This window comes from Pristiophorus japonicus, chromosome 8 (assembly GCF_044704955.1).
Source record: "Pristiophorus japonicus isolate sPriJap1 chromosome 8, sPriJap1.hap1, whole genome shotgun sequence".
NCBI classification, from domain to species: domain Eukaryota; kingdom Metazoa; phylum Chordata; class Chondrichthyes; family Pristiophoridae; genus Pristiophorus; species Pristiophorus japonicus.
Window position 1 is genome coordinate 219,468,383 of NC_091984.1, and position 18,999 is coordinate 219,487,381.

Consider the following 18,999-nt stretch of genomic DNA (forward strand, 5'->3'; position numbering starts at 1 on the left):
AAGTGATGGTCCAAACAGCAGAAGGCACTAATAGAATTGATTCTGCCTGTGGAATTGCAAACCAGTAAAAGACTCAAGTCAGCAGTCCTGTACTTCAGGTTGACTTGCCTACCTTCAGTTCCTTAGTACAGTTCTTTTAAATAAAGTCCCTGTATGTATTACATGTTCAGAATTTCACACATCTAACAGCATTGCACCTTGTGAGCGCTGCCTGCTTCCAAGGGTCTCTACCAGCAACTAATGGAAATGCAACTAAAGGCAAGAAAGAACTGTGTTCCATCAGTTCTTTGTAAAGTTTTCTTTTATTGTATATGTAGGAGGATTATTGTTTTCATGGCTTTATCCTCATCATAACTTAATGTGTTTATTTCCGATGTGAAATAATCTTGTAAGTGAGACCTATTGACGATCTGGATCATCACTGCAAAGAAGTCGTGATTTCTAGATGGTTGATGATGAAATCGATCTTTGGCATGTTGATAGCTTGAGAAGGTTCATAATTAACTACAAATGAATGCCCCTCAGACTGGGAAAGGAGCTGACTTATCATCTGTAGCTCTGACGACATGAGCGATCTGACACTCCCAAGAGTGTAAAAGATGGGAGAGGCGGCATAGACAGACAGAGTTGCTGTTGCCATGGTGGGTAGAATGAAGCAGCTGGGGTATTCGCAACCCATGTCCTGTAGGAATATCTTGGTTATTCCGGGGGTATTGAAAGGGGAATGGCATGGAGAGTTGATTCATGCAAGTATATAGTACTGTAACATGTATTGAATTTCTCTGTCATGAGGATTATTCTTGCCATCATAGGTCTTCTCTAATTGAAGGGAGGTCACCAAATATGGTAGTGCAGCGATCACGAGGTCCATGATCAGTTTCTTTTTTGGCAGTTGTATACCTATATCACAAATGCTCTGATTTGGCTGTAATCCTGTAGGATTGTAGGATATATTTTAGGATGGTTTGGATTCAAGGAATGGCTTTTTTTTCAAGGCATTTCAGGTGTCTAAAGATGTGAATGCTGTAACATTCAGAGTTTTCACATTTAGCTGCCACTTTCTGGTCACTGCCCAGGTATGTCACCTGAATTCCTCTGCATTAAGTCACTGTCCTCATCAGAGTAAGCTTCCATTCATGTAGATGGCACTCTGTGCACAACTTTGACAAAATTTCCTGGATTTTGGCATGTATGTTTATGTTGGTTTATATTTCATGTAGGCATCTTGGCAAACAGATTTGCATAGACAATTGGGCTTTGCTAACTTGGAGCCTGTCAACTGTAAATGGGGAACTTCTGGGGAAAAAGTCAGGTATTAGATATAGAGGCTTGGTGATATTTATTTTAATGTTGCCTAATCATTTAGTCTGCATTTGTTTTAATTTGGTGATTTTGGCTGTGACTTTCAGCTGATGAGAATCATCTGTTTACCTAACAATGTTAATCAGTTAGCTTTGAGGGAAACACAGTTGACTCGATGTTAATCAGATTTCTTTACCTCCCCAGAGAACGGCATTGAATGTGAGCAAACGAAGTTATTTTATTTTATTTTTTACTTAACATAATATTTAGCAGCAAATACAAGTTGTGGCTTGCCCTTGAAGACCTTAAGGAAAACCCCTATGTATACATGTGGGACGTACCTGGTTATGCTCAGTGCACCACCAGGAGGATCTGGGAGTTCTGCAACACGCTCCCTGTTTGGTGGCACAAGTGGATTGTCCTCCTTAAAAGGTAAGTCGAATGTGATTTTAAACATACCCTTTGTTTATTTTAGGGCGTGGGTGTTAAAGGCGCTGCCTCATCTTGCTAGCTGTTTTAAGTGTGTGATGCAATATTGCCCCGGTACCAATACTTTCTAAGACAAATAACATCAGTATACTTCAGTGTTGTGTCAATATGCTGCTTGTGTGATACTTCAAATTCCTGCCACCATTACCACCACCTTTCACAGACCTGTAACCATTAGTACTTCTGCCCACTATTATTTGGCTGAAAGTGCTTTTTTGATGCAGCCAAAGTTTAGGACAGAATGTACCATTGTGCTGCTGGATGTGTTTGGTTCAAGTCAACAAATTTCATGCATCCGCCATTGTGCTTCAATTCAATGATAGCGGCAGCACTGCCAGTGAAGTGCAGAGGACTTTTGACTGCTTTAATACATTCCATTCCAGTTAACTGATCAGTTGGCAGCTATCAAAGTGTTAATTAAAAACAGAACATGCTGGAAATACTCAGTAGGTCAGGCAGCATCCGTGGAAAGAGAAACGGTTCACGTTTCAGGTTGATGACCTTTCATCAGAACTGGAAAAAGTTAGAGATGTCACTTGTCATTTTAATTCTCTGCCTCACATCCACTCTGACCCCTCTGTCCTTGGCTTCCTACACTGCTCTACTGAAGCTCAACGGAAGTTCGAACAGCACCTCATCTTTCGATTCGGCATTTTACAGCCTTTCGGATTTCAACATTGAGTTCAACAATTTCAGACAGTAGCTGTTGGTCATGATTCTGCTGTTGCCATTTACATCTCCTCTAGATCCATCTTGTGTTTCTTTACTTGTCCCATTACCACCCCCTTTTTGCTTTGCAACGTCATCTCTTTTGTCATTTAATCTCCTGCCTTCCACCCTACCACAGACATTCCCTTTCATTCTTCCCTCCCCCCCCACCCCCCTCACCCTTTTCCCTGCCTCTGTACTTGCTTAAAACCTGTTACAGCTCAAAATTTTCCAGTTCTAATGAAAGGTCATCGACCTGAAATGGTAACTTGGTTTCTCTCCACAGATGCTGTCTGAGCTGCTGAGTATTATCAGCAGTATTTTGCTTTTGTACCAAAGTGTTAATAGTTTACATAGTGTATTTATATCAAGAAATGGTTTGTGCAAGAAATGAAAGTATTTCTGGCATAATACTGAATGAAATCAAAAGTTGCATGTAGTAACGGGCTGATTTTGAGTATTTAGGATATTAATCTCCTTCAGTATTTAGTTTCCCCTTTGTCTGGTGTATATACATGTGATGAGAAACCTTTCAATATATTAGCACTGAAATATGTTGAGATTTACAGCATAAATCTTACACAAAACAGGGTCCAGAAAGCAACCTGCAGGACACTGCTAAAGAATGGAATGGTGGTTAGTGGCTCAGAGATGGTTTGCAAATCTGAATCTGACCGTGCAAGGAAAAACTGGTGAGCAGAGATAAGGTTATTTTCCTAAGGGAAGTGAAGGAAAATGGAGTGATTAAATCTTGTGATGCTCTCTTGTATTGGCCCAGATATCCCTGTTCTGCCCGCGGGTGTTCGACTAAAAGCAAGAAGAAAGATGCGCACTTGCCTTTTGCTCGAATGCCCGCCAGATATCCCGGACTCGAGGCCTCCTCTTCTTGCACAACAGAGCGCGTTCACGTTGGTACGTCTGCAAGAGTCACGTGGGCCTGGACACCCAATCACAGGTAAGTATTTCCTCATTCATAGTAATAGGAGTTTTGTAAATCCGAAACTCCTATTACTATGAATAAGAAAGACTACATAAAACATTTTTTTAAAAAAACTCCTCACACAAATACACTAGAAATTAAAGTTGATAGAAATGTTTTTAAAAATTTGCCGATTTAAAAAAAAAGTTTTAATTATGTTTAAAAATAAATGTAATGTAGTGGGCAGGGTTTTTAAAAATGTTTTAAAAAATTTAACTAAATTATATTTTTGTATGTTTTTAAACTCTCATGCCTGTAAAAGTAAGTTATGCGCCTGCCTTTATCAGGCGCAAAAGTTTTGAGGACATTTTCTGGGCAAGATATGTGTAAATCCCGCAATCTTGCCCTGGCAAATGTCCTCTCTCCCGAGATATGGAGGATCTGAGAAGACAGAAACTTGACAGATCGGAAAAGCCGGTGTTCAGCGCATGCGCATTGCGCACTGATAACCGGCTTTCCCGATGCCCTCCTGGGTTCGTAGAAACTTCGTACGGACCAGGGGAGGCCGCGATTTCTGGGCCAATATCTTACAGCTGATCACAAAGCATCCTAGGGCTGAGCTACCTGCTCTGTTCTATTGTCCAGAGAATAGAATGTGTTTTTGGGAGAGACAGAATTTATCAACCAGAGGACAAATGGGTTAAGTAAACTGAATTTAGAGGGGTGTTCTTTATAGTTTGTATCAGATGGGATTTGTACTGTAGAGATGACTGATGCCTTTTGTGTCTTTCACTATTTTCAACAAAAGTGGACAGCATGAACTTTAACCAGTGGGAGACTAACAATCCTTGCACTTCGATTGAATTGTCCTTTCTTGAGACTGAATATGGAATGGCATTGGCTAAGTGAGTGGGCAAAAATTTGGCAGATGGAGTATAATGTTGGAAAGTGTGAGGTCATGCACTTTGGCAGAAAAAAAATCAAAGAGCAAGTTATTATTTAAATGGAGAAAGATTGCAAAGTGCTGCAGTACAGCGGGACCTGGGGATACTTATGCATGAAACACAAAAGGATAGTATGCAGGTACAGCAAGTGATCAGGAAGGCCAATGGTATCTTGGCCTTTATTGCAAAAGGGATGGAATATAAAAGCAGGGAAGTCTTGCTACAGCTATATAAGGTATTGGTGAGGCCACACCTGGAATACTGCATGCAGTTTTGGTTTCCATATTTACAAAAGGATATACTTGCTTTGGAGGCAGTTCAGCGAAGGTTCACTAGGTTGATTCCAGGGATGAGGGGGTTGATTTATGAGGAAAGGTTGAGTAGGTTGTGCCTCTACTCATTGGAATTCAGAAGAATGAGAGATGATCTTATCGAAACTTATAAGATTATGAGGGGGCTTGACAAAGTGAATGCAGAGAGGATGTTTCCACTGATGGGGGAGACTCGAACTAGAGGGCATGATCTTAGAATAAGGGGCTGTCCATTTCAAACAGAGATGAGGAGAAACTTCTTTCAGGGTTGTAAATCTGTGGAATTCGCTGCCTCAGAGAGCTGTGAAAGCTGGGTCATTGATTAATTTAAGACAGAAATAGACAGTTTCTTAACCGATAAGAGGTTATGGGGAGCGGGCGAGGAAGTGGAGCTGAGTCCATGATCAGATCAGCCATGATATTGAATGGCGGAGCAGGCTCGAGGGGCCGTATGGTCTACTCCTGTTCCTAGTTATTATGTTCTTATGTTCTTATCAGCGATTTTGATTGTCCTGAATGGCGGAGGATTTGTGCTCAAATACCCGTGATGTATCTGTTGTAATCTAGTCATCAGCATTTCAGTAAAGTGTAATGAGGATTTAGAGTTGCACTGTAAAGATGTTTTTAACTGAGATTTCAGTAGCGCATCACAATGAATGTGAAAATTTTGCACTATGCCTAACTGAACTGTGGGAAACACTCTCAATATAATTGTAGATTTCATTCTTCCAAATTTGCCCTGTGTCTGGATAAAATATTGAGCTGTGAAACATTGCAGTAAAGCACTGGTAGTTACTGGTTTGTCATTTGTGGTGGCAGAGGTTAGAGCAGTTTGAGGTACTGAATTTAAGAGTATCACACAACTTCAAATTGTACCGGTTTATGTTTTTTTTTCCTTTAGTATATTAAAGTCAACTAATACATTAGTGATAACATTGTCTTTATTTATAAACCTAAATTCACCATGCTTTATTTTCGTGGACTGTCAAAACTTGGACAGCATAAGAAGAGGGTGAGGGTATATAATTTGAGCTGTAATTAATGGTGTTCGGGAGGGCTGCAGGGAAGAGGGATTTGTAAAGCTGATTCTAGCAATAGGATTACACTAAAACCAGTTATTTGAGTTTAAGGAAGGCACTGAATGACCTGAAGCAATGCGTATTAATTTTTTGGTTGTTTTGTGACATCATTATAACAAGTCGCTGTGTCTTTCTGTTTAGTTCTGTCCTCTAGTCTGGTGTTTAACATCTCGGATGGCCAATTTAGCAGCCGGGCAGACCTGATCGATGCAGCTGGCAGTTCCCTAGGGCGGGGAGCTCTGGTTCCAGGTCTGGGTAAGGACAATATATTGCAAGGGAACTGATTCAGCTAATACTGTAAATCTTGTTATGTTGAAAGTTGATTGTAAGCAATGTTTGCCTACATGACAGTAATCACTTTAAAGTAATTCATTGTATGTAAAGGGCCGAATGGCCTACTACTGCTCCTATTTTCAATGAGACATGACTGAAACATGATCAGACACTTCAGAAGTTGCGGTTAAATTTAAACTCTGATTCTGGGAGCCCAGCATTTGTCTGTCTGTTCCCTGAATTTACACTGTTGAGTCAGTTTCCTGTTGCCACACTAAGCATAGCTGATTTAACAGCATAACAATGAGGATTTAGCTTTTGGCTGGCTATATTTTTCTCAAATTAAAAGAACAATATAAAAGCAGCTATAAAGGCAAGTTTGTCTTTGTAATGAATAATAGGTGGTATCCTTGCTCACTGAGCAGTGCCATTATGACTTTACTCCCACTGTCCATTCTCTAAAGCTGTACTAATGACTCCACTTGGGAGCAGTACTTCTTTTTTCTAAGTTCCATGTTGGGAAATTTGTGAGGTTTGATGGTTTAAGTTCCAGCATTGGTTGGCAGAGCTTGCTGCACAGGTCCTATTTAAATGAAGTTTGAGTTATAGCAGCTCACTTGCCTGGGGTGAACAAACTTATCCGACAGCACAAATTGACACTAAACTGGCAGTCACTGTTGGACCTTGTTGAGCACAGACATTCAACTATAATGTTTAATGTTTGTTGACTAAAACGTTTTTTTAACTTGCCTAAATAATTTTTTCAAATTGTTATTTGAACTACAACCTAAAAAATAGCAATGCTAGAAAGGAAAAAAATACATTTTTGGGGTTTAGACAAGGAGATGGCCAGTGGATACAATTTTAGAATCCTAGAATCTTAAAACATAAGAAATAGGAGCAGGAGTAGGCCACTTGGCCCCTCAAGCCTGCTCCGCCATTTAATATCATGGTTGATCTAATGGACTTGGCTCCACTTCCCTGCCCGCTCCCCATAACCCTTTATTCCCTTATCTCTCAAAAATCTGTCTATCTCTGCCTTAAATATATTCAATGACCCAGTCTCCACAGCTCTCTGGGGCAGAGAATTCCATAGATTTACATCCCTCCGAGAGAAGAAATTTCTCCTCATCTCAGTTTTAAATGGGCGGCCCGTTATTCTGAGACTATGTCCCCTAGTTTTAGTTTCCCGTATGAGTGGAAATATCCTCCCTGCATCCACCTTGTCGAGCCCCCTCATTATCTTGTATGTTTCGATAAAATCACTTCTCATTCTTCTGAACTCCAATGAATATAGGCTCAACCTACCTTCATGAGTCAACCCCCTCATCTCCGGAATCAACCTAGTGAACCTTCTCTGAACAGCCTCCAATGCAAGTATATCCTTCCTTAAATTCGGAGACCAAAACTGTATGCATTACTCTAGGTGTGGTCTCATCAACCCTGTACAGTTGTAGCAGGATTTCTCTGCTTTTATACACTATCCCCCTTGCAATAAAGGCCAACATTCCATTTGCCTTCCTGATTACTTGCTGTACCTGCATACTAACGTTTTGTGTTTCATGCACAAGGGCCCCCAGGTCCCCCTGCACTGCAGCATTTTGCACTGTAACGCCCCATTTTAAAAAAGGAGGCAGACCAAATGCAAGAAACTGTAGACCAGTTAGCCTAACATCTGTCGTTGGGAAAATGCTGTAGTCCATTATTAAGGAAACAGTAGTGGAACATTTGGAAAAGCATAATTCAATCAAGCAGAGTCAGCATGGATTTATGAAAGGGAAATCATGTTTGACAAATTTGCTGGAATTCTTTGAGGATGTAACGGACAGGGTAGATAAAGTGGATGGTGGTGTATTCCAGAAGGCATTGACGAGGTGCCACATAAGAGGTTACTGCACAAGATAAAAGCTCACGGGGTTGGGGGTAATATATTAGCATAGATAGAGAATTGGCTAACTATCAGAAAACAGAGAGCCGGTTAAATGGTTCATTCTCTGGTTGGCAATCAATAACTAGTGGGGTGCCGCAGGGATCAGTGCTTGGACCTTAACTATTTACAATCTATATTAACGACTTGGAAAAGGGACCGAGTGTAACGTAGCCAAGTTTGCTGTTGATACAAAGATTGGAGGAAAAGCAATGTGTGTGGAGGACACAAAAAAACCTGCAAAAGGACTTAGACAGGCTAAGTGGGCAAAAATTTGGCAGATGGAGTATAATGTTGGAAAGTGTGAGGTTATGCATTTTGGCAGAACAAAATCGAAGAGCAAGTTATTATTTAAATGGAGAAAAATTGCAAAGTGCTGCAATACAGCAGGACCTGGGGGTCCTGGTGCATGAAACACAAAAGGTTAAAATGCAGGTACAGCAAGTGATTAGGAAGACCAATGGAATCTTGGCCTTTATTGCAAAGGGGATGGAGTATAAAAGAAGGGAAGTCTTGCTACAGCTATATAAGGTATTGATTGGTGAGGCCACACCTGGAATAATGCGTGCAGTTTTGATTTCTATATTTACGAAAAGATATACTTGCTTTGGAGGCAGTTGAGAAGGTCCACGCAGTTGATTCCAGAGATGAGGGAGTTGACTTATGAGTAAAGGTTGAGTAGGTTGGGCCTCTACTCATTGGAATTCAGAAGAATGAGAGGTGATCTTATCGAAACGTATAAGGTTGAGGGGGCTTGACAGGGTGGATGCAGAGAGGATGTTTCCACTGATGAGGGAGACTAGAACTAGGGGGCATAATCTTAGAATAACGGGCTGCCCATTTAAAACTGAGATGAGGAGTAATTTCTTTGAGGGTTGTAAATCTTTGGAATTCGCTGCTTCAGAAAGCTGGGTCATTGAATAAATTTAAAACCGAGAGATAGACAGTTTCTTAACCAAGAGGGAATAAGGGGTTATGGGGAGACGGCAACGAAGTGGACCTGAGTCCATGATCAGATCAGCCATGATCGCATTAAATGGCAGAGCAGGCTCGAGGGGCCATATAGCATACTCCTGCTCCTTTTTTTTTTAAATGTTCTTATGAATGGGAGGTGATCTTATTGAACCATTTAAGATAATGAGTGGGCTCGACAAGGTGGATGCAGAGAGGATCGGGGGGGTGGGGGGAACTAGGGGACATAGTCTTAGAATATGGGGCAGCCCATTTAAAACAGATAAGGAAAGATGTCTTCGGGTTTTAAATCTATGGAATTCTCTGCTGTGGAGGCTGGATCATTGAATATATTTAAGGTGGAGATAGACAGATATTTGAGCGATAAGGGAGTAAAGGGTTATGGGGACCGGGCAAGTAAATGGAGCTGAGTCCATGATCAGATCAGCCATGATCTAACTGAATGGCGGAGCAGGCTCGAGGAGCCAAATGGCCTATTCCTGCTCCTATTTCTTATGTTCTTGTGTTCTGACCCACTCTGCTTATTTGTACCCAAAACTCTACTCTGCTCTAGAGCTTTGACATTTCTCTTGCTGCTTTTAAATTTACTCTTTCCTGAATCCTCCCACACCCCCTTCACCCCCCCAGAACCTGGCCTCCTGCTCACTTTCTTGGCCACAGAGGTGTGGGCCGTGGAATAAAATACCTGGGAGAAAACGGGCTGTGTACCCTTCGTTGGAGGGTAACTATCCTCTGCAGAAAATACCAGTTAGAGTTGTTGTGGTGGATTTGAATGTTATTGCTCCACACAGGACACACGGCCCTTTGCTGTTGCATTATATTATACCAGTGGTCGTGTAGCTTTTTAAAAAATCACAATGTAGGTTTTTTTCATCATGATTTATTTTCTGCACTAGGGGCCTGCTATGATGCTATGAACAATATGATCTGGACGTGTTCTAGTGACTACATGGATCAGTGGTGTAATCCTGGTAACCAAGCCTTCCATCATGTCTGTCAAAGACTGGGTGTTAGCCACATCATCCCTGAGCCAAAAGGTTAGTTTGTTCGGTGCTTGTAAGACATGAAGATGCTTACACTTACTTTGGCTTGTGTATTAACTTGCACTGCAACTTTCATTTTTGTTTAGTGCCATGGCGTGACTTTTTTTCGCTGCTTCCTCTCTCTTTCTCCCCCCCCCCCCCCCCCCCCCTCCAATTTTTTTATCTTCCTTTTTTGAAAGGTGCTATGGTTCCACAATGCATGAGCAGGATTATCGTCCTTTAACTCAGTTGACCGTTCTTCATTTGCTATGGTTCCACAATGCACCAGCAGAATTGTAGTCCCTAACTCAGTTGACCATTCTATATGGGTAGAGCTGCAGAACACTAAAGGGCAAAAATCGTTAGTGGGACCTCCAAACAGTAGTAGTGATGTTGGGGAGGGCATCAAACAGGAAATTAGGAGTGCATGCAATAAAGGTGCAGCAGTTATAATGGGTGACTTTAATATGCACATAGATTGGGCTAGCCAAACTGGAAGCAATACGGTGGAGGAGGATTTCCTGGAATGCATAAGGGATGGTTTTCTAGACCAATATGTCGAGGAACCAACTAGGGGGGAGGCCATCTTAGACTGGGTGTTGTGTAATGAGAGAGGATTAATTAGCAATCTCATTGTGCGAGGCCCCTTGGGGAAGAGTGACCATAATATGGTGGAATTCTGCATTAGGATGGAGAATGAAACAGTTAATTCAGAGACCATGGTCCAGAACTTAAAGAAGGGTAACTTTGAAGGTATGAGGCATGAATTGGCTAAGATAGATTGGCTAATGATACTTAAGGGGTTGACTGTGGATGGGCAATGGCAGACATTTAGAGAACGCATGGATGAATTACAACAATTGTACATTCCTGTCTGGCGTAAAAATAAAAAAGGGAAGGTGGCTCAACCGTGGCTATCTAGGGAAATCAGGGATAGTATTAAAGCCAAGGAAGTGGCATACAAATTGGCCAGAAATAGCAGCGAACCTGGGGACTGGGAGAAATTTAGAACTCAGCAGAGGAGGACAAAGGGTTTGATTAGGGTAGGGAAAATGGAGTACGAGAAGAAGCTTGCAGGGAACATTAAGGCGGATTGCAAAAGTTTCTATAGGTATGTAAAGAGAAAGAGGTTAGTAAAGACAAACGTAGGTCCCCTGCAGTCAGAATCAGGGGAAGTCATAACGGGGAACAAAGAAATGGCAGACCAATTGAACAAGTACTTTGGTTCAGTATTCACTAAGGAGGACACAAACAACCTTCCGGATATAAAAGTGGTCAGAGGGTCTATTAAGGAGGAGGAACTGAGGGAAATCTTTATTAGTCGGGAAATTGTGTTGGGGAAATTGATGGGATTGAAGGCCGATAAATCCCCAGGGCCTGATGGACTGCATCCCAGAGTACTTAAGGAGGTGGCCTTGGAAATAGCGGATGCATTGACAGTCATTTTCCAACATTCCATTGACTCTGGATCAGTTCCTATCGAGTGGAGGGTAGCCAATGTAACCCCACTTTTTAAAAAAGGAGGGAGAGAGAAAGCAGGGAATTATAGACCGGTCAGCCTGACCTCAGTAGTGGGTAAAATGATGGAATCAATTATTAAGGATGTCATAGCAGCGCATTTGGAAAATGGTGACATGATAGGTCCAAGTCAGCATGGATTTGTGAAAGGGAGATCATGCTTGACAAATCTTCTGGAATTTTTTGAGGATGTTTCCAATAAAGTGGACAAAGGAGTACCAGTTGATGTGGTATATTTGGACTTTCAGAAGGCTTTCGACAAGGTCCCACACAAGAGATTAATGTGCAAAGTTAAAGCACATGGGATTGGGGGTAGTGTGCTTACGTGGATTGAGAACTGGTTGTCAGACAGGAAGCAAAGAGTAGGAGTAAATGGGTACTTTTCGGAATGGCAGGCAGTGACTAGTGGGGTACCGCAGGGTTCTGTGCTGGGGCCCCAGCTGTTTATATTGTACATTAATGATTTAGACGAGGGGATTAAATGTAGTATCTCCAAATTTGCGGATGACACTAAGTTGGGTGGCAGTGTGAGCTGCGAGGAGGATGCTATGAGGCTACAGAGTGACTTGGATAGGTTAGGTGAGTGGGCAAATGCGTGGCAGATGAAGTATAATGTGGATAAATGTGAGGTTATCCACTTTGGTGGTAAAAACAGAGAGACAGACTATTATCTGAATGGTGACAGATTAGGAAAAGGGAAGGTGCAACGAGACCTGGGTGTCATGGTACATCAGTCATTGAAGGTTGGCATGCAGGTACAGCAGGCGGTTAAGAAAGCAAATGGCATGTTGGCCTTCATAGCGAGGGGATTTGAGTACAGGGGCAGGGAGGTGTTGCTACAGTTGTACAGGGCCTTGGTGAGGCCACACCTGGAGTATTGTGTACAGTTTTGGTCTCCTAACTTGAGGAAGGACATACTTGCTGTTGAGGGAGTGCAGCGAAGATTCACCAGACTGATTCCCGGGATGGTGGGACTGACCTATCAAGAAAGACTGAATCAACTGGGCTTGTATTCACTGGAGTTCAGAAGAGTGAGAGGGGACCTCATAGAAACGTTTAAAATTCTGACGGGTTTGGACAGGTTGGATGCAGGAAGAATGTTCCCAATGTTGGGGAAGTCCAGAACCAGGGGTCACAGTCTAAGGATAAGGGGTAAGCCATTTAGGACCGAGATAAGGAGAAACTTCTTCACCCAGAGAGTGGTGAACCTGTGGAATTCTCTACCACAGGAAGTAGTTGAGGCCAATTCACTAAATATATTCAAAAGGGAGTTAGATGAAGTCCTTACTACTCGGGGGATCAAGGGGTATGGCGTGAAAGCAGGAAGTGGGTACTGAAGTTTCATGTTCAGCCATGAACTCGTTGAATGGCGGTGCAGGCTAGAAGGGCTGAATGGCCTGCTCCTGCACCTATTTTCTATGTTTCTATGTTTCTATTCTTCATTTGCTCATCAGTGAGTGTCAACAGAATTTTTGAATTGAGGTCAACATTCACATGCACTTTCTAGCAATGACCATCTAATAATGATCAGAAGTGGAAACCCTCACCTTTTTCCTCCTCTTGCCCCCCTCTCCACAAGCCCAGGAGTGCTGACCTAAGCCCTTGCCGAGATCGGTTTTCTCAGCACAGACTGGAGAGTGAAGTGTTGCCATAGGTACCTGGAAACTGAAAGCCAATTCAGTACAGTAACAACTTGCATTTCTATAATAATTCAAGTGAAGTTGCTCTCTCTATCTTCTGAGAGCTAAAGATAGCTTGAACTCATCAGGTAAGCAGTTATCCCAAGCCTTGGCCTTGCATTCTCAGACAAGAGTGAAACAGGATATCTTTTAGATTTGCCTGTTGTGTTAAGCGCCCTGATTTATTGTGAATGGCAAGTGAACAAAGCGTCCAGTAGGATGTATGGACATTGCAGTAATAAGCATTGAGGCTTTCAGTAATCTTCGGTTAGCAACTAGTAAGATGATTTTAAAGCAACTTTTATTTGGTATATCATTTGTGGTGTAGGGGAACAGCTTTACTGTCTGCAATGTCAGAATTTTTTCTAATATTGTAATGAGTATTGTTTGATAAATGTGGATACAACAGAGTGCAGAAGTCATCATATCTCAAAGACAATGAACATTAATTTGGCATCAATGAGAGTTACCTATGGCCAAAATTAATTGCCTGAAACTGAATAAAATAAACGGACTGTGTGTGTGTAATAGCACCTTTTAAATATATGCTGATTGGTATTAATCTCTTGCATCAAAATCTATCCCTTCCAATTTTTTTTTACTTCTGAAGTGATTTCAAAGCTGCAATTTAATTTTTGGGTTCAGATGACTCTTCGATTTCACCTGATCTTTGCTCTCTCCTTCAGGTAATCTGAATCTATCGATTATATCACTTCTTTTAGATAGATACACGCGCGTACGTACACAAGCCCATTCATGTGACGTGGAACATTTCCAGTAATATCTGAATAAGGAACCATTTTTGATTTTTAACTTGTGAAGTGTGTTTAGTATCATGGTCAACTTAAGTCGGGGGCAAAAGTAGGCTGGTTTGTTATGCAGAAAAACATAGGGCATTTAGGATATTGGGATTTTTTGTGACCTCTGGTAGGACCACTACGCACCAAAATGTCTTTTATGTTAACCACTCAAGCTGTTGGTAGTACGCTGTCAGCAATATCTGAAGGAAGCTGACACCCAAATATTAACTGGATCCAGAACTAATAATGTACAGCAAATTTAATTTTATATTTGTACATTGAGTATGATCAGTGTTGGGAGTGGAGGTCATTAATTTTTTAATTCTTATTGTCTGTGTTCTCTGTTTTAGAAGGATCTGTGTCAACTAGTGATGTCATTAACCAGCTCTTGCATCACGTGGGAGCAATGTGCATTCATCAGCTCAATTTATTGACTGCCAGTGCTAATTTACCAATCTCGAACTTCCTGGGAAAACAACATCCCATTGAAGCACAACACCTCAGCAGCATCTGTGACATTATGGAGAAGGCCATGGCAAACAAGGACACATGTATTATCCGCTGTATTCTTGTTGTTTTTCAGGTACAGTGACCCAGTGCATTTACACTTTGACTTTGTATCTGTGAACCTCTGTTTCAAAGCAAAAAGTTGGATTTGGGGACTGTGCAGCATTAATTAAAAGATTTGTAGCAGTTGTAGCAGTTTAAAAGTAGACTTAAGAACATAAGAATTAGGAGCAGGAGTAGGCCATTCGGCCCCTCGAGCCTGCTCCACCATGGCTGATCTCTTGCCTCAACTCCACTTTCCTGCACTATCCCCATATTCCTTGATTCTCTCAATATCCAAATATTCATCGATTTCTGTCTTGAATATACTCAAAGACTAAGCCTCCACAGCCCTCTGGGATAGAGAATTCTAAAGATTCACCACCTTCTGAGTAAAGAAATTTTTCCTTATCTTAGTTCTAAAAGGCCGACCCTTTATTATGAGACTGACCCCTGGTTCTAGACTCCTCAGCCAGGGGAAACTCCCTCCCTGCATTAAACCACTTATTGAATCAGTGTTGATGAAGTATCTGTTAGACAGGGAGATCTGTGGCTGATTAACTCAGTTAAATTTCTCTGTGTTTGAGGCTAAACTTTGTGAGATAAATGTCCTTATTTTATCTGCCACCAGGTGCACCCTGCTATATCAGCTAAATATACAAAAATAAGAGTGAACAGCCTTAATTCAGTAGTTGCTGCATGAAGCCACAATACAAAACTGCCCTTGAAGTGTAGAAAAATTTGATTGCAAGAAGAATTCAATATTTGTTTGGCATAAAATTTTGTCTCTGTGACTCTTTGACTATAGGACGTAAGGTTTTGTAGACAGGAAATACCTATCCCACCACTCTGTTTGCCTGTCCCGCCATTATCTTTGTCTAAAACTAAAATAATTTAAAAGGGCTGTTATGATATGGTATGAAAAATGAGTCAACAAATGGGCTAATCTGATTTATAATGGTACTCCCAATTTTTTTGTTTGTAGGTAATATTCAAATTTTTCTTCAACCCGCAAACAGAGCGAAACCGCGAGATTGTGCGTCGGTCTGAACTACTGCTCTGGCAGCTTTTAAAGACTCCTATTGATGAAATTGGCAAAGAGATTCAGAGGGAGGTGTGTCTGGCTATTAGGTAAGTGAATACTTCAAGGTATCTAATGGTATTGTTTTCAAGTTACCTGTTTTAATGTTAAAATATGATTCAGAGGACATAATAGGAGCAGGAGTAGGCCATTTGGCCCCTCGAGCCTGCTCCTCCATTCAGTAAGATCATGGCTGGTCCGCGGCAGGTATAGATGTTCTTAGAACCATCCTGCTGGTTGCTTAAATTAATGCTGAAATCTGAGAAAATCTAAAGGGACTGGAGGTAATAAATTGACCTGAGCGTTGTGCAGCTGTTTGAATCGTGTCGTAAATGAGGTTTACGCTTGTAGGGCCGAGAAAGTTGATTTCTGTGGGTGGGAAGAATGGCTGATTGGTGCTGGCCCTCTTGCTTTCTGTGAAGTCAGCCAGGGAGCAACATTCAGTCTGAATTGTGAATTAATTTTGCACCATGAGCGTTCTTGGCAGTAAATGGGAAGGTAAGCTGTGGAAAATTAAATCATTTAAAAGTGGTGTTTTGTGTTCGGTTGGTACTATTTCCAGGTGGAGTGCTGGTAGGAATCAGCACCTTTGGGGAAACTAGAGTTTCTATTCCCAAAAGCTGTTCAGCAACTAGAAAATACATCAGGGAGAAGATTGCATTCAGCTGTGCTGCCCAGCTTGCTAATGCTCCCTATCTAAGCTCACGTGGAAGGTGGTCCCTCGGATGAGGTACTGCAGAGGTACTGGCACTCATATAGCACAATATCCCACGCAAAGGTCTCTTGGGTATGAGACGCTGGAGGACTGCTGGTGCTCCTGGCACAATAGCCAACCTTAAAGGCTGTCCCTCAGGTGAGATACTGGAGGGATGTTGGTATTCGGCGCAATACCGAATATATCAGTCTGCGCTTTCAGGAGAGGAGGCAGAACAAAAATAAATTAGACGTGTAGTCTGGGAGAAACTGATGGTTAAATGGCGGCTCAGACCTATAAATATGTACCCCGATTCTTTACCATAAACCAAGAAATAGAATTTCTTGTATAATTGCATGACTAAACATTTTTTCTGCTGTTTTGTTGCTGACCCAGTGAGGAAGAATCTAATTCAACCAGCAGATGTCATTTCCTTGTGTGTGCTAAGTGCTGCTCTGCTTGATCCGACCACTCCCCAAAATATTTTGAGCATTATTTTATTTATTAGGGGATTTTATTCTATCTTTTGTGACATTTGTCTGAGGCATTGTACCACAGACATCATTAATTTACTCAGCAGAAATCCGAAATTGAATGTTGTTAGTGGGATGTCTGTGAAGTCTTGCAGCAGCATTTTTTGCACTCTGCTCGAAATTTTCTTTGAGCCTTATTCTGAAAAATAGTTAGTTGAGATTTGTTTCCATGTTAAAAATTTGCTAGAGGGCTATATGAGGTATTGTGGAATAGGATAGTTCCTGCGACAGTCAAATGCTCTTTTTCAGTCCTTCAAATTCCTGTTTCATGTTCTTATTACCATTGGAGAATAGTAATCTTTTGAATTATATTTTATAATGGACTTCTGTTGTATCAGTTATTGGCGGGTTGATCCGAAGAACAATACAGCAAATTTGATACATAAAACTGCATCAAGCTATTGTAGCCAGTGTTGATTTTAATAACCTCACAGCTGAGTCCAATTCTGTCCCTACTCGATATCCATGTGTACACTGCCCAGCAAGGTCACTGTACAGCTGTCGGGAGCGGGAATCCTAGCCAGTTTTTCTCCTCCCCTTCCCAAGGGCACTGTAGTTAATTGTAGTGCTCCAATTTCTGCCTCATCGGCACAGCTGGGGATCAAACTTGGGACCGATCTGAACTTCTATAGCTTTGTATGCGTCTTAACCAGTTGAGCAGTTGGGAGTGAATTAAGAATTTTAAGAATGCAGAATTTGTTTGGAAGTTTTTTTTTATAATCATTTGAGGATTTTGGTACAAACCTATGACAAATGCATCTTTTACATATTTTGTCTCTTGTGACAATGGCATATCATGATTAAATTGTTATAACATAGCTTCACACCTCAATACGAGTGATATTGAAATACATTGTCTGAAATGAGCCTCTGTAAAATTGGAGAGAATATAATTTTTCTGTATCTAGGACAACAAAGGCCTTCAGACCTGTACTTGTTGTACCTACCTTTTGACTGATTTCATTCATGTGCAGTAACCATTACTTCCACCCACCTTCTGGGAGAAGCAACAAAACAGAGACCTACGGCCAATTCACGAGTTCTCTGGCAAAATTTCCTCTCCAACCCATCATTTGAGGTCAGGCAACACTGACGAGGTCCCAGATCCACGAGTTATTATCCAGAAATTATTCGCATTACTTTCCTTATGTCATGATCACCTAATTTTCCAGGAATCCACCTTCTGACATCACTAAGTCTTCATGACCAACTCTGGAATCCTGTTTCACAGGTCAACCTTTGGGGATAGGCAATCAAACTCACCCCTGCTTCTTCAGTCTGCGTGGGTGACTCCTTGTTCTACCTACCACCATTTCCTCAAACATACTATCTACTTGCATGATTTCCCTGCCTTTAATAATTTTAAATACCTGGATCAGATCCCCTCTAAAACTGTCTTTCCAACGGGTACAAATCCAAGGTATAAAACCTGCACGCGTAGCTCAATAATCTTCAGGCAATTGATTATCTTTGCTGCCTTTCTGCTGCATCTTCAGAGTCACAATATTCTTCCTCAGCTGGGAGGGCCAAAACTGGTCACTGTGCTCCAAATGAGGTTGAACCAAAGCCTTATTTATAACCATTATTGTTGTGGTCCCAGTTTTGAAATAAAATGCCGAGGCAATAAAGCCCAGGAATTTCTTTGCTTTAGCCTTGTCCTTTCATACTGAGCCTTGTTAAGGAAAAAATAAAGCAATGGCTGTGTTGTTTCAACATAATTGCCTTCTCAGAAGCAATCTGATGTAAATACTACCTGCTTTTTAAAGTTTATTTATAAACAGTTTTTCTGTTTTTTCATGTGAAGTATATTCTGCATATTTTTCCTTTGCTATGTTTCCCCTCATTTGCTTGGCTGGAGTAAGCCTTGACCCCAATCTTTTGGACTGACTATTATGACTGCCTGTTAGATGCCAACAACTGCCCAGTGTGTCTCCAATTTCTTTCCTCCTCCCACCCCATTCCCTTTGCTGGTTAAGATGATCTCCACTCGGTTCCTCTCCACTCACCATGACAAAAACCTATATCCATCCCCTGCCCCATGGCACTGATCTTTAACTAGGGCAGCACTCCTTGTATAAAGAATTTTAAGCTAACCACCTTGTCACTCATGCTAAAACTATGGAGGAAGGAGTGGATAGATGCAGTAGTGTTTATCATTGATTTTAACAGTAAGGCACCTTTCAACAAAAAGTTGTTGCGTCA

At 41.4% G+C, this 18,999-nt stretch overlaps 1 protein-coding gene across 1 annotated transcript in view; it reads left to right on the forward strand.

Annotated features, from left to right (window-relative positions):
* Positions 1–18,999, forward strand: part of LOC139269009 (probable E3 ubiquitin-protein ligase HECTD4) — a 279,923-nt gene that overhangs the window by 120,775 nt on the left and 140,149 nt on the right. The window contains exons 9-13 of the mRNA XM_070887933.1: positions 1,576–1,734; positions 5,894–6,007; positions 9,821–9,961; positions 14,294–14,526; positions 15,475–15,620. Of these exons, the coding sequence (XP_070744034.1) occupies positions 1,576–1,734; positions 5,894–6,007; positions 9,821–9,961; positions 14,294–14,526; positions 15,475–15,620 (793 nt within the window). The remainder of the gene's footprint in view (positions 1–1,575; positions 1,735–5,893; positions 6,008–9,820; positions 9,962–14,293; positions 14,527–15,474; positions 15,621–18,999) is intronic.